The sequence below is a fragment of the Rhincodon typus genome, chromosome 15, assembly GCF_021869965.1.
Source record: "Rhincodon typus isolate 14 chromosome 15, sRhiTyp1.1, whole genome shotgun sequence".
In the NCBI taxonomy this organism is placed as follows: domain Eukaryota; kingdom Metazoa; phylum Chordata; class Chondrichthyes; order Orectolobiformes; family Rhincodontidae; genus Rhincodon; species Rhincodon typus.
In genome coordinates, this window is record NC_063346.1 from 45,194,592 (window position 1) to 45,210,545 (window position 15,954).

The following is a 15,954-nucleotide window of genomic DNA, read 5'->3' on the forward strand; positions in this document are numbered from 1 at the left end:
TAGCTAAGGAATCCAGAACAAAAAGGTACTGTATCAATATAAGGTGTCACTCATTTAGGACAGCTGAGGAAAAATTTCTTCACTCAAAGAATTGTTGTCAAACTTTGGGATTCTCTACCTCAGAGCTGTGAACACTGCATCGTCGAGTATAGTTAAAGCTGAGATAGACAAATTTTTGGTCAATCAGGTAACCTAGATATATGTGGAGCATGGAAGAAAATGGATTTGAATAGTCACCGAAAATCAAATGAAATGTAAAGCAGGCTCAAGGGTCATTCGGTCTAAGAGCAGAAGCAGGCCCTTCAGCCAACTGAGATAACAAGGTGTAGAGCTGGATGAACACAGCAAGCCAGGCAGCATCAGAGGAGCAGGAAAGCTGATGTTTCGGGTCTGGATCCTTCTTCAGCCCACTGAGTTTGCTTTGTCAATGAGATCATGGCTGATCTGATAATCCTCAGTTCCACTTTCCTGCTTTATCCTCATAATCCTTGATTCACTTACTGATTAAAAATGTCTATTTCAAGCTTAAATATACTTAATCATCCAGCCTCTACAGCACCCTGTGGTAAAGAATTTCACAGGTTCACTACCCTCTGAGAGAAGAAAGTCCACTTCATCGCTGCCCTCCCTGGGCAATTAGTGACTTTAATATTCTGTTCTCTGATCCTCCAATCTCCCGCAAGGAGAAACAACCTCTGCGCATCAACTCTGTCAAATCCCTTAAGAATCTTATGTTTCAATAAGGTCGCTTCTCAACTCCAATCTAAACTCCAAAAACGACAGACCCCACCCACTCAACCTCTCCTTATAATTCAATCCCTCCATACTTGAGATCAACTACGTGAACGTTCTCCAGACTGCATTCAATGACAGTATATCTGGTACTTTTTTTTTATGTATCCAGTTTCTCCCTTTCTCCTCAGTTACCTTTCTTTACCAATTACCCCAGTTTTTTTTTACTGTTTCCATATTTACCTGCTTCTCCATTGTTTCCATCACACTGACAAGGAATGGAAGACACACTGCTTCAGATAGGAGTCATAAGTCCTCATAGTTCTGGATAGCCAGAACACAACTCAGAACAAGTTCACATTGGATGCATTGCTGAGATCATCAATGTCCTGATGGCTTTTCTGAGTCCTCCTCATTTCAGAAGAATCTTAATGTACATAATATTCAGGATTATCTCACGACTTAGGTTAGTGATGCACTTTGTATCAAATAGCATGTGCTGACCTAAAGCAAGTTTAAATTCTCAGCAACTTGGACCACTCCTGCCTTCAGCCCTTGGCTGAGTTTTCACTCTCATGAAATATTTGTGAGGTTAGAAGATATGCTCTTGAGTCATTTTCAAAGTCATTCAATCCAAATAAAGGCTGCAATATAATGCTCGGTAATGCAGTCATCTGTGAAGCTGGTGCGATATACTGATAGTAATCACTCAAACAGTCATATTTTTTAGTTCTTTTAATCTTCTATGAGCAGAATTCTTAGGACTACAATATCTAATCAAAAAAAGAATAAACTGAAGATAAATTACTGGAATTATATAGGTTACAATTTCACAAAATGTAAACTGAGCTTGATTTGATGTGTCAGTGTAAGTAACAGCAGCAAAATCACGTGATTCTACATAATTTATTAATGGATTTCTCAGCGGTGCAGACGCTTAGTTTCTATGACTCCAAGGACTGCAGCAACGCCACTTTAACCAATTCCCACCTAACTAGTCAAAGAGTCATAGAGATATACAGCACAGAAACAGACCTTTCGGTCCAACGCGTCCATGGCAACCAGATATCCTACATAAATCTCTGCTATTTAGGGTACAGATTTAAGGTGAGAGGGAAAGATTTAAAAGGGACCTGAGGGGCAACTTTATCATACAGAGGTGGAATAAGCTGCCAGAGGAAGTGATGGAGGCGGGTACAATTACAATATTTAAAAGATATTTGGACAGGTTCACAAACAGGGAAGGTTTAGAGAGATGTGGGCCAAACGCAGGCAAATGGGACTAGTTCAGTTTAGGATACCTGGTCGGCATGGTCAAGTTGGACAGAAGGATCTGTTTCTATGCTGTATGACCCCATGACTATTCTCATTAGCATATAAAACTTTGAGTCTATTTTATCAAACAGTAATAGTCTTAACAGGCTATGCAAGATTTCTGCATGGGTCGTTCTGATTCAAAGTAAAACTTGCTCTGCCTTTGGCTCAATATGAACTTGTAACATACCTTAAGAATGAAATTGGTCAGACAAAATTCTTGCAAACTCTCAAAATATGCCATGTTTTAAGAATATTTTAAAGCTAGAGGATAAGGGAGTCCATCTTAGTGCTACACCCCAAGCCATCCCATTCAATCATTGCAATGGTATGCATTTATAATCCAGATTTAATGTAAAAATCCTAAGAGTTTAAGTCGGAAATGGATGCCAAACCAAAGAAAGTTACTTGGTCCAAGAGATAAGTTTTAGGGAAAATCCTAAAGCATTGCATAAACATTAAGGATAGTAGTTCTAAGGTATGGGATCTAGGTAGATTAAGACATTGAAATCAAATGTTGGGAGAAAGACATTAAAATGCTTAAAAGGCTTGAGTTTAAAGAACCAAGAGTTCAGCTAGGGCAGGGTGAATTTCAGGTTGCAGGCCTGAAAGAGATCACGGAACTAGGGAGCAATGAGTCCACAAAAGGATTTTCACCCAAAGATAACAATTTTAAAATAGAAGCATTGGTAGACCATAAGATAATGTAGAATAACAAGGACTGGGTAATTGGCAATCAAGACTTGGAGTGAAATAGGATACAAACATCAGACTTTGGATGAATTGATGTTCACAGAAAGTGGAGGATGCGAGACTGACCTGAAGAGAATTGGAATAGTCAAGATTAGAGTTGCAAATGAGAAAGTAGTGAAGTAGTGATTTAACAGAGATGGTATTAGAAAATCTCAGTAATGTGCAAGTAATGAAATCAGAAACCTAGCTCAGAGATCAATAAAATCATAAAATCCCTACAATATGGAAGCAGGCCATTCAGCCCATTGAGTCCACACCAACCGTACAAACAGCATCCCACCCAATCCCTGTAACACTACATTTCCCATGGTTAACCCACTTAATCAACATAGCTTTGGACTGTGGGTTAAAACAGGAGCACCTGCAGGAAACCCACGCAAACATGGGGAGAACGTGCAAACTCCACACAGTCACCCAAGGGTGGAATCAAACCTGGATCCTGGTGCTATGAGGTAGCAGTGCTAACCACTGAGCCACCATGGCACCCTAATAGGATACCTAGGTTACAAATGTCTGGTTCTGCATGAGGCGGTGTCCAGGGAGGAGACTCTAATTGTAATCAAGCATATGGAGTTTGTGGCCAGGATTGAAGACAATGGCCTTAGTCTCACCAACGTGGGGAGACAGTAGTGTAATGATAATGTCAATGGACTAGGACTCCAGAACCCCAAGCTAATGTTCTGGGGACACATGTTCAAATCCCCCTATTTGAAGATGGTGGAATTTAAATTCAACAAATTCTGGAATTAAAAAATATTCTAATAGTAAAAATATACCTGGTTCATTCAGGCAAGACTGGCCTACACATGATTTCAATCCACAACAATGTAGTTTGCTCTTAACTGCCCTTTGGAACTGCCTAGCAAGCCATTCAGTTCCAGGTCAATTAAGGTTAGCCAATTAATGTCTGCCTTACCAGAGATGTCCATATTCCATATAAGAATAAATGTTAAAAAAGCTGAAGGAAATTATAACACATCCAATTCTAACATTGTCAACTGCATGATTCTAAGGGTTTTGCTTCCATAAATTTACACAGAAAACAATCTCAAATGATGAACGATATTTATAAGCAGAAGATTCCCCTAATATTGGCTTTAAATTGTGCTTTGACTAGTTTTAGCATATATCACCTTGCCTAATAATTTATAAATTATTATCGACAGATGCTTTTCCATTTCACCTTTAGCTATTTCTACACCATCCATAGTATATTTGTCTCACTTGTCTCTGAAGTTACTGCAGATAGGATAAGGGGGTCAAACAATGGATGAATCAAACATGCACGATCATAAGAGGACAGCCAGGGTTAGATCTACAGAAATGCTGGAGTAATCTTAAGAAACAGGAGTAGGAGTAAGCCACTAAGATAGTCGAGCCTGTTTGCAATTGGTTAAGATTAAAGCTGATCTGATTGTAGCCTGAACTTCACTTCTTGCCTATTCCCATAAGTTACAATTGCAATGTGGAAATCTGGAGACAACACCGGATGTAATGATAGATACTTTAACATTCTACGGCTATGGCTCTAATTGTTGATGCAATAAATCTATTCAGTTGATCACATTAGGGGATATTATCATTGGCTACTGGATTCTCTCAATCGGTGGGTGAGCTGTGAGTTTTGCCTAAGAAGTGAATCTTGTATGAGGCTAACTGAAATATAGTGAGAAGACTGCAATGAGAAGGCTGAAGTGTACAACATGCTGTAAGTGAATCCCACCATTATTATTGCTCTATATATTCTCGTCTGTGAAAAAAAAGAACTTAATCATTCATATAACTGTGATTGTTCAGTCTTCCTTCATCATAGAGATTGGAACTCCGGGAGCTTACAAAAGATCTGAATGTTCACCACAGAGATCACAAGGGGGTGCAATTGTTACATCACTAGATTAACTATTCCATGCATAGATACAGAGAAATATGGGACAATTCCCATAACTCAGTGATTAAGCCACTGGAACTCAGAAACTATATACAGCACACAAAAATCCATAGTAGGTAACTTAGGTGGAAAAACAAACCATATGGTAAAACTGGAATACTTGAATGGCCTGGATATTCAATTGGCCAATACTCATCGGACTGGAGTTGTGCAGGAGGACTGTGCAGATTCTCAAATGCAGCCTTCTCAGTGTGTATTATTGGGGAAATTGAAATTTCCGATGAGCAATTCATGTCTATCTAGAACCCTCCAAAATCATTAAAGATGGGAAATTCAGAGGGTTCTGCTTCATTTAAGCTAATAATTGCCCAGGAAATGTTAGAGGATTAAAGCCCAATCCAACTCCTTGGTAACTATTAAGCTGGCACCCCTCTTACTAACATGACCAGCCTGACACCTCACCCCCAATGACCAACACTTAATGCTGTTGAATCCAAACTCCCTACCACTGCGAAAAAAAAAAAAACGGAAGAACTGTGGATGCTGGAAATCAAAAACAAAAAACAGAAATAGCTGGAAAAGAAGATCTGGCAGCAGCTCCCCTGTCAGACCAGGCATACCCTTCTCTCTCGCTGTCAGTCCCGACAACATCCCACCAATCCTGACCAACCTAAAGCACTCCATCACTTACTTGGCACCTGAACAAATTATCAACTTCATACCACACTTAACTACATACTTACCCTTCTGCAGGAACTGTCAAAGTTGCTGCCTGTGCTGCTGTACATTTAAATAGCAATATGGCACAATGACTGCGGCAGAATGGATGAGGTTTGCCTCCAATTATCCTGCACTGGAGAGCTCCCGGAGCACTGGCGAGTAGCTAATGTTGTTCCTCTGTTCAATAAAGAAAATAGGTACAATCCTGGAAATTACAGACCAATGAGTCTCACACAAGTGGTTAGGAAGCTATTGGAGAAAATTCTTATGGATAGGATTTACACACATTGGAAAAGCATGGCCTAGTTAGGGACAGTCAGCATGGCTTTATGCAGCACAGGTCATGTTTTACTAACGATTGAATTTTTCGAGGAGATGACAAAGTTCATCAATAAAGGTAGAGCAGTGGATGTTGTCTATATGGATTTTAGTGAGGCTTTCAACAAGGTCCGTCATGGTAGGGTCATCTAGAAGATTAAAATGCATGGGATCCATGATGACTTGGCCATGTGGATTCGGAATTGGCTTGTCCATAGAAGGCAGAGGGTAGTGATGGAAGGGTATTTTTCAAGCTGGAGGTCCGTGACTACTGGTGATCCGCAGGGATCCATACTGGGACCTCAGCTGCTTGTGATATATATAAACAACTTGGATGAAAATGTAGATGGGTGGGTTAGTAAGTTTGCAGACAATGCAAAGATCAATGGAGTTGCGGATAGTATAGAAAGTTGTCAAAGGATAGAGCGGGATATAGGTGAGTTGCAGACATGGGCGGAAAAATGGCAGATGGAGTTTATTCTGTGTGAGGATGAGGTGCTGCACTTTGGGAGATCAAATGTTAAGGAAAAGTATACAGTCAATGGCAGGACCCTGTAGAGAATTGATGTACAGAGGGATCTTGAGGTTCAAATCCATAGCTCCCTGAAAGTGGCCATGCAAGTAGAAAGGGTGTTAAAGAAGGCATATGGCATGTTTGCCTTTATTGGTCAGGGAATTGAGTACAAGAGTCAGGATGTCATCTTGCAGCTTTCCCAAAATTATGAGATGCACAGACAGAGGTGACAGTCAGAATCTTTTTCCCAGAGGTGAAATATCTAAAACTACAGGGCATGCATTTAAGGGGTCAGCGGGGGAGGGGGGTGGAATTCAAAGGAGAAGTGAGGGGCACATTTTTTACACAGTGGTACAAGTTTGAAATGCGCTACCAGAGGTGGTGTTTGAGGCAGATATAATAGGGATGTTTAAGGTACTTTTAGATAAGCACATGAATATGCAAAGAATGGGGGGATATGGGCCAAGGACAGGCAGAAGGGATTAGTTTAATTTGGTGTAATATTTAGAACAACATTGTGGGCCAAAAGACTTGTTCCTGTGCTGTACAGTTTTGATTTCCATGTCTGGGATCAACCTTTCTTTCACAGCACGGATTATCAGATTTGCAGAACAGATCCTGGACTTTGCGTTGAAACTAAATCTCACAGTCCCAGCACAGGAAGCTGTGACTTCTCATGTGAAAGACTTTTAGCTGCAAGAACAAACGCAAATATTTTCAGTTGAGAACACATTTAACAGTGTTTAACGGAAAGAGTTTCCTTTTTGTCTCAATTTTAAAGCGATTTATTCAGTGTGTGTATTCCATTGTTTTCACCCAAACTACTTCCTTTAAAATAGTTCCTGTAAGTCTTAATTAAATTTGGGGCAGTACAATGGCTCAGTGGTTAGCACGGCTGCCTCACAGCACCAGGGACCCAGGTTTGATTCCACCCTTGGGCAACTGTCTGTGTGGAGCTTGCACATTCTCCCCATGTCTGTGTGAGTTTCCTCTGGGTGTTCCGGTTTCCTCCCACAGTCCAAAACTGTGCAGGCTAGGTGAATTGGCCATGTTAAATTGCCCATAGTGTTCAGGGATGTGTAAATTAGGTGGGTTGTAGAGGGATGGGTCTGGGTGGGATGCTCTGAGGGTCGATGTGGACTTGTTGGGCTGAAGGGCCTGTTTCCACACTGTGGGGATTCTATGAATTCTATGAATATTACAATAAAACTGTTGGTTTCAGATACGCACTGCATTTCTGAAGAAGCTAAGATAGGAATTGCTGGCTAGAAGGGTGGAGCTAAGTCTTAATGGGGAAAACAAAAATGTAGTGGCAACATGTTATCTTAATCAACCTCTGTGAACATGATGTGACACACCAATGCGACATGGGATTTGAACCCAGTTCTTGTGGTTCAGAGGTAAGGAGACTCTCAATGCACCACAAGATTCCAACTCCTCAGACCATCTGGGCTAATGTTTGTACATTGCAATATCAAGGTTCTGCAAAATATTGGGGGCCACAAATTTTGGTTCTTTAGTGCCTGGTTTTTCAGCAATGGTAAGTGTCATTTTAGCTCCGAAAAAGAACCTGCAGGACCTGTGCACACATTTGGTGCGAGACAGACAGCACACCTTTCTCATTATTTCAAATTTTGTAACATTCATATTTGCTCATTCTTGTTACTTCGACTAATTGTAAGCACTGCTGTTCCTTTCTCACTGGACATCAAACGAAATAAGTTACCTTATCTGTTCAAGGACAGTGCCTTCTGACTTCCTATCCCTGATCCATACCTTCTGACTGGTACCAAAGCTGATGAATTCTTTGTTGTATGCTCAAAATTTTACCAGTTCTGTTTTCTCTTTTTGTCATTTTCGATTATTATTTTTCTGTTGTTGACTTAAGATGAAATACTTTAACATGATTTTGCTGTAACACTGAGATTTGCATCTTTAGCCTTCCGCCCATAAGTAACTCTGCTGGCAATTATGTTACTTAACAGTTTTGTTTTGTAATTCAGTGGATCCCAATCACTATTCTTAATTATTAGCATCTTTAAGATTTTCACCACACTTAGCTTCTCCAATGGCCTGTGGATGAAGAGAAGAACTAGGGACATGATTATTGAGGATTCCATTGTCAATCTCCTAAGGTATTCATTCACAAACTGTGGACCACTATCTGAAACAAACTAATTTGAGTACCCATTTGTAGAAAAGATTTTCTTCAGTGATTTGATCACTGTTTCAGCTGTTAATGCATGAAATCTGGTGACATCCAGCCATCTGTCCTACCATCTTATTGAAGAACTTTATCTACTTTTTCCTGAAGACCCATATATTCTATATATGCAATTTTGTTCAATGAAGCCATCTTTTGATCCTTTAAGATATAGAGGGTTTTTCACTTTTGTTGCATATTTTAATCAGCAAAACTGCTTGAAGTGTCCTGTATTCTGTACTGGAAACATTCTCCTCCCACTGCTTGGTACTCCTGCTGTCTGCAATATTTGTAGCTTCACGACATAAACACTTCAAAATAGACTGCTGTTTTCTGCTCTTGTCCTGTTTTCGCAGGCTTGGAAGTGGCCTACCCAACTAATTTATTCCTCCAAAGTTTTGGCATTTCCTCAGATTATTGCCCAATTCAGCACTTTGGCCTGCATAGCATGCTGAGCTGTTTGTCCAAATCTTTGAATCATTGTTGGAGGATCTTTTACAGTCAATCACAAATAAGTTCATCTTCAATGCTCCATGTTCACAACAACTGACAGTCTTATATGGGTCTGTGTGAGAAACAATGTGATGGATTCCCTTGGTCTCTTGGATCTCTAATTAAATTACACTCAGTTGATTACAAGGTACTGTTTTGGGCTAAAATATATCAAATGACTTTACTTTGGATTCAAAATCTGTAGTCGTCTCTTCCACCCACATCTCGGGAATGTTATTAGCCATAAGCCTGAATGCATACAGATACTGTTCTATACTTCTGCAACTATTTTTTTCATAACTCTCAAAGCTGATCTGTCTGCAGTCCTTTTAAGGTTTTCAATGACTGCAGAATGGCCAATGACTCCCTGACTCGTGTTGACATTGCTTTCAGTGTCCGTGTACCTCTCACTCCACTAGTTACAGGTTGCTAACTTGAAAATGCTCCCCTTATCCCAACATTCTGTCTTCTATTAGTTAGCCAATCCTCTATTCATGCTAAGATATCACATACAACACAATGGGCTCTTAATGAGTGGCCTAATATATGATACCTTAAGGCATATAAATCTCTCAGGACTCAGCAAGTAGTCCATGTTATTTCAACAAGGAGCCAGGATTGGGCAGAACACAAAGTTGCCATAGACACCAGCCCCACAATTATCTATCAGGATATTTTTGGGAAACTCTAATCCGTAACCACCACGATTAAAGCAGCAGAAAGGCAAGCATTTTTTTAAACTGCTGGTTTCAATCTTCTTATAATGTGGGGATAAGTATTGTGATGGTGGAAAAGTAGAAAAATGCTTTCATTCTAAAAATTGACAGGTTTAAGGAAACTGAATTCAGCCATCTAATTTTTTACTTTGTGCACTGGGAAGTTGAAACAAACAGTAGCAAGCAATATTTTACATTTCTGTATTGCTTATAATAAAACATTGTACGATCCTTCACAAGGGGCACGATAAAATGACACTTAGCGACCTAAAGGCGATATTAGGTCAGAAAACCAAAATGTTTGATCTGAAGTGATAAGTCTTTAGGGGTGTCTTAAGGAGGAAAGCAAGGTGTAGAGATGGTAGAAGAGTATTCCAGAGCTTAAGGCTGAGGCAGCTGAAGGCACAGCCACCACTGGTAGAATAGTTAAAATCAGGAATGCACGAGTTTGAATTAGAGGAGTGCCAATGTGTCAAAGGGTGTGGGGTTCCCAGGGTTTAAGAGTTAAAAGCTGTAATGCCATGGAAGTATTTCACAATAAGGATGAGAATTTTAATATCACTATGTTGCTTCGCAGGAGCCAATGTAGATCAGTGAACACAGATTGGAACAGAATTTGTTTCAAGTTAAGACATGGACAGTGCACTTTTTGGATGGCCTTCAAGGTTACAGAAAGTAGAATGTGGGACACTATCCAGGAGTGTGATGAAATAATCATGTCTAAATGGAACAAAAACATGAACAATGGTTTCAGGAACAAATAAGCTGAGGCAGAGGCTGGTTTGAGCAATTTTATGGGGGTGAAAATAGATAATGTCAGTGATGGTGCAAATACAAGCTCTGAAGCTAACCTTATTAATTGTGGATGAGAAATAGGAAGGGGCCAAGCTAACCTTACTAATTGTGGATGAGAAACAGGAAGGGGCCAAGGATACATCCTCCGTAGGACACCAAAGGTAGTGGTGTGCGGCCAGAAACAGAAGCAAATGACTCTGTTTTATCTTGAATAGAAATAGGGTGGCATAGTGACTCAGTGGTTAGCACTGCTGCGTCACAGAGCCAGGGACTCAGGTTTGATCCCAGTCTCGGGTGACTGTCTGTGTGTGGAGCTTGCACATTCTCCCCGTGTATGCGTGGGTTTCCTCCAGGTGCTCAGTTTCCTCCCACAGTCCAAAGATGTGTTGGCCACGTGGATTAGCCATGGGAAATTCAGAGATAGGGTGGGATGCTCTTTGGAGGGTTGGTATGGGCTGAAAATGACCTGCTTCCACACTGTAGGGATTCTATGATTCTAAAAGATGGGAACTAGAGTACTGAGATAACAAGGTGTAGAGCTGGATGAACACAGCAGGCCAAGCAGCATCAGAGGAGCAGGAAAGCTGACGTTTCAGGCCTAGATCCTCTGATGCTGCTTGGCCTGTTGTTCATCCAGCTCTACACCTTGTTATCTCAGATTCTCCAGCATCTGCAGTTTCTACTATCTCTGGAACTAGAGTACTGTTTAGTTTTGGTCCCTTTAGGGAGGGATATATTTGCAGTGGAAACAGTTCAGGGAACGTTCACTAGGTTTTGTTCCAAGAATCTCTCAGGACGGAGATGAGAGGAATTCCTTCTATCAGAGGGTCTGTAATCTTCAGAATTCTGTAGCCAGAAGGCAAAGATGTCTGGGTTGTTGAATATTTGCAAGGCTGAGCTGGACAGATTTTTAAACAACATATCAAAGATTAGGAGGGGGCAGATAGGAAAGGGGAATTAAGACTTTGCTTAGCTATGATTTTATCAAACGGTGGAGCTGGTTCGAGCGACCAAATGGCTTACTCCTGTTCGCATTTCTTCTCTTCGCCGTGTCCTTAATGAGCTCTGTCTACCTGCGTCCTTTCCACGATCTTGCCAACATACCAATGCGAGAAGCAAGTTGTCTCCACCGGTAAGTCTTGAGGCCGTCTGGAGGCGGATGACCTGGTTGGACATACATTCGTAACCCGTTTGATAAGCTTCCTTTGTTTTTAAAGTTTTCTGTGAGATATGGGCACAATGAGTTTTGACCGCTGGATGACCTCATCCTAGTTCTGAAGGTAGGAGGGGGAGGAGAGACGGTTGATGAGGGAGAAGTAGAGCGCGCCTCCGAGCGGACAGAGACCGCTTCACGCGCAAACCTGGAGCGTGACAATCGCTCGTGCCCCCGCATCTGGGCGGGTAGTTCCACCCGGCGGTTGAGGTACCGTCAGTGGCGGTCGCCGCCTCCTTGTGGGTCGTACACGCCGATTCGGAAAGGCCCTGCAGCCGCTTGTGGGGGTGGGGAAGGTGGTGTTCTCAGGTAGGTAGGTAAGCAAGCGGTCGGTCTTTACTGCCCTTGGCCGCTGAACCACATCAGGCCCGGTTCGCTCATTGACTGAGCCCGCAATGTGTTCCTGCGGCCTAATGTTACTGAAGCCTGGCGCTAGATTTGATCCATTGGGAGCCACAGCCAGTCATCCCGTTTGTAACGTCGCAGGAATCCAGAAAATGTCAGTAAAACGATCCCATTTATCTTCGTTCAACAGCGCCCCGCCCGAAAGTCAGTACTTTATGGAAGAGAGAGTTCTTTTTGGCTTTATTTTTCAGTTTCAGAACTTTCCGGAAGGAAGCCTGGACCTGGCCAGATCTGGGTTATGCGCAAAACGATAAGCTAAGGAACCCAAACATCTAATGATTGTATTTAGAGGTTAGATTGTTTTTGACAACATGCTGTCTTCAAAATTCTTATCTTCATTGCTGACATTTTTCATGGTCTCTTGCAGCCTTACCATTCTAGCCTTCTCAAAGTCTGTACTGCCCAAGGTGGACTGTTCTGAGAAACTGTTGGAGGAATTGTGATTTGTCTGTTCCCTCGGCACACTCAGTGTGGTGTTGACTGCACACCAACTTTATTTTGGGTGCCCATTACCAAAGGTTGCACTAAACCTGCTGTAGAGTGACTGCATAACTCAGCAGGGAGCTTGTGATCATAAGCTTGTGTGAATGAAAGCTGTGGTGAGCTGTATGATTGAAAGATAGCTGAAAGAATACTGGTGGTGTGACTGAGTTGAGAGAATGGATGCTGGCATCCTAAGATGCTACTGGCAGTCCCCTGGGGTGGTGCCACAGCAATCCTCATAATCACTTGGAAAGCAGATTGGATATCTATGAAATAATTGAACATAGCTGCAGCAATAGAGAAGTCAAAATTATCTTGTATGACAAATGCCTTTGTTTCTGCTGAAACAACAATGCATTCTGTGGCTTCTGCTTATGCTGTCACAGAAAAGGAGACATTGACTGTTTGATGTTGTGTTCTCAAGAATGCTCATAAAGTTGGTCTCCACATTCACATTGGAAAGGTTGGTCTTTAGGATCAGTATTCCATGTTCCTTGATGTTACACACAGGTTTTCTTATAGGCCTGTCAGTGCACAAAACATTTGTGTGCCTTTAGCCTATCCCAGCAAAGTGCTTCTCATGATTCTGTGCAGTATAACTCATTTACAAACTGTCCCTGCAGCAATCTGACACGTCTTATGTTCATCCCCAACCCTGTTTGTAAGCTACTCATTCCCAGTGACTGACCATGTGCTGATTCCACCTTTCTGAAATGCAGTCCTCATCCTGCCATCCAGTTGCATTCCATTTAAGGACCCACCACAGAAGGGCACATGACTCAAACACACTTATTCACTGAGATTCAGCTAGAGAATTGTATCCTGAACACCCTGGTCAAATATGGCCCTGTGCTGATAGTCCAACTTTCTTCTCTCTCTTGCACCTTACCCTGCTGGACATGCCTTCTATTCATTATCCCAATTGTGCTGTATTCCAAGGGGAATGTCTGCTAGTGAGCACATGTCTGAGAACAGCTATTTTGTGCATTAAGTCATATGAAATCAAGACAAAAGTCTTTCAGTGCCTGTCACATCAATTTGATAACTTTTATAGAACTCTAGAAAGCGCCAACCACTACTACAATCAAACCAACAGTTGGTACAAAGTATTCAACAGCTGATCTAAAATTTGTTGACATCCTTTTAAATTGTATTGATGGAGCATCTTCCTGCTGCTGTACATTTTCAGCTGTGAATGTTTTAGAGTATACCAGCTAGAGCATTGAGCTCAAATGCATCAAATACCTGTAGATGATTATGATCTGCCTACTTTGCATATTTCCTGAGCACTCATAATGTTCCGTAATGTCTTCAGTATACATTTGGCATGGTCCTACTTGAATTGCACGAGTCATGAGCACCTCTTTGAATCTAGAAATGTATTCATAGTGTCAAAAAAAAACAAGCATAACAATCTGGATTTTGCATCCCACATCTCAGTTTGACTGCCCTGTGCCTCCAATTTTAGCATACTGTGCATTACTCATGGACCCCTTCTTCACACGCTCCACATTTAGCAGAATGTTCTTAATTATCTTCCTGAATGTCTGCCTTTGTATATAGTCAATCATACAGCATGGAAACAGACCCTTTGGTCCAACTGGTCCACGCCGACCATGTTCTGAATCCAAACTAGTCCCCCACCTGCCTGTGTTTGGCCCATATCCCTCTAATCTTTCCTATTCATGAATCCATCCATATGTCTTTTAAACATTGCATTTGTTCTTGCCTTTAAAAGCTGCTGCTGTGACCTGTAAATTGCTCTTTCAGCTGCATTCCCCCTCCCATTCTGCAAACTGCCTTGATTATTTTATGGTAATGATATAGTTAGGCTATATTTTCTATATTATCTCCTCTTTACAGTCATTTTTATATTTGTTCATGGAATTTGTGCATCATTGCCTAGACCTGCATTTATTGTCCACCTCTGATTGCTCTGATGCACTGCCTTCTTTAACTGCTGTAATCTTTTGGGCTTACCCAAAGTTCTGTTAGGAAAGGTGTCCCAGGATTGTGAACCAGCGATTATGATGGAACCAGCAATTTGATTCCAAGTCAGGATAGTGTTTGACTTGGAGGGGAGCTTGCAAGTGCTGGTGTTCCTATGCATCTGCTGCCCTTGTCTTCCTAGATTGTAGAGGTCATGGGTTAGGAAGATGCGGTTCAAGAAGCCTGGGCAAGTTGTTGCCTTGCAAGTTGTGGTTGGTACACATTGCTACTACTGTGCATCAGTGGTGAAGGACGTGAATATTGAAGGTCATGGATGGGTTGTCAATCAAACAGGCTGCTTTGTCCTGGATGGTGTCAAGCAGTTTGTAGCTGTACACTGTCCAAACAAGTGGAGAGTATTTCACACTTTTGACTTGTGCTGTATAGATGATGGATAGATCTTGAGGTGTGTTGCCCATTGCAGAATTCCCAGCTTTTGACTTATTATATTTATATGGCTGATCCTGTTCAGTTTTTGAATAATCATAACTCCCAGGATGTTGTCCATGTAGAATTCAACAATGATAATGCCATTGAATTTCAGGGAGAGTTTGTTGGATTCTGTCTTGTTTGAGTTTGTCATTGTCTGGCACATGTGTTGTGTGAATGTTACTTGCCACATTTAAGCCCAAGCCTGATGCTGAATTTTGGTTCATCATTGACACTGACAATATACTTAAAGTCAGAGTTGTACAAGATCTTGGTTAATTATAATCAAGTTAATTATTGTAATGTGTATATGACTGATAAGCAAATGTTAACACTTCTGTTCTGCCAATAAATTTTGATGTTATGATAAAGGAGAGTGATGGACATTAGTATTCTTAGATTTACGGAAGACTTTTGATAAAGAGGCCTACAGGAGGCTTGTTAGAAGGATTAACACAGATTGGATAGCAAGTAATAGTTGGCTAACAGACAAAAAGGTGTGGAATAAATGGGTCATGCTTGCAGTGGCAAGCTATGACTAGTGGAGTACTGCAAGGATCAGTATTTTTGACTCCAGTTGTTCTAAATAAATATCGACAATTTAGACTTGGGGACCATATGTAATATTTCCAAATTTATGGATAATGAAAAACTAAGCAGGAATATGTTGTGAGGAACATATAAAGGAACTTCAAGTGGATTTGTATAGGCTTAGTGAATGGACTAGAACATGGCAGATAAAATATAAAGTGGATTAATGAGGTGGTTACTTTGGAAGGTGAAACGTGGAGTATTTCTTAAATGATATTGAAAACTGTAGATGTGCAAAGACACCTAGGTGTTCTTGTCAGTAGTTCACTGAAGGCTGTCATGCAGGTGCAACAAGCTGTTAGGAAGGCTAATGGAATGTTAGATAACAAGGTGTAGAGCTGGATGAACACAGCAGGCCAAGCAGCATCAGAGGAGCAGGAAAGCTGACGTTTCGGGTCT

The 15,954-nt window shown here is 41.2% G+C and overlaps 2 protein-coding genes across 4 annotated transcripts in view; one reads left to right on the forward strand and one right to left on the reverse strand.

The window, feature by feature from the left end:
• Positions 1-11,751, reverse strand: part of LOC109919602 (dynein axonemal heavy chain 5-like) — a 251,683-nt gene extending 239,932 nt beyond the window's left edge. Inside the window, exon 1 of the mRNA XM_048605989.1 lies at positions 11,469-11,751. Within this exon, the coding sequence (XP_048461946.1) occupies positions 11,469-11,621 (153 nt within the window). The 5' untranslated portion in view covers positions 11,622-11,751. The remainder of the gene's footprint in view (positions 1-11,468) is intronic.
• A 34-nt stretch (positions 11,752-11,785) lies between these two features.
• Positions 11,786-15,954, forward strand: part of LOC109919579 (VRK serine/threonine kinase 3) — a 49,844-nt gene continuing 45,675 nt past the window's right edge. Inside the window, exon 1 of one of the 3 annotated variants that reach the window (XM_020519629.2) lies at positions 11,786-11,967. The gene's annotated coding sequence lies outside the window, so the exon portion shown is untranslated. Of the gene's footprint in view, positions 11,972-12,279; positions 12,355-15,954 lie in introns of those variants that run through there. The other 2 variants (XM_048605625.1, XM_020519620.2) reach the window with 2 other exon arrangements.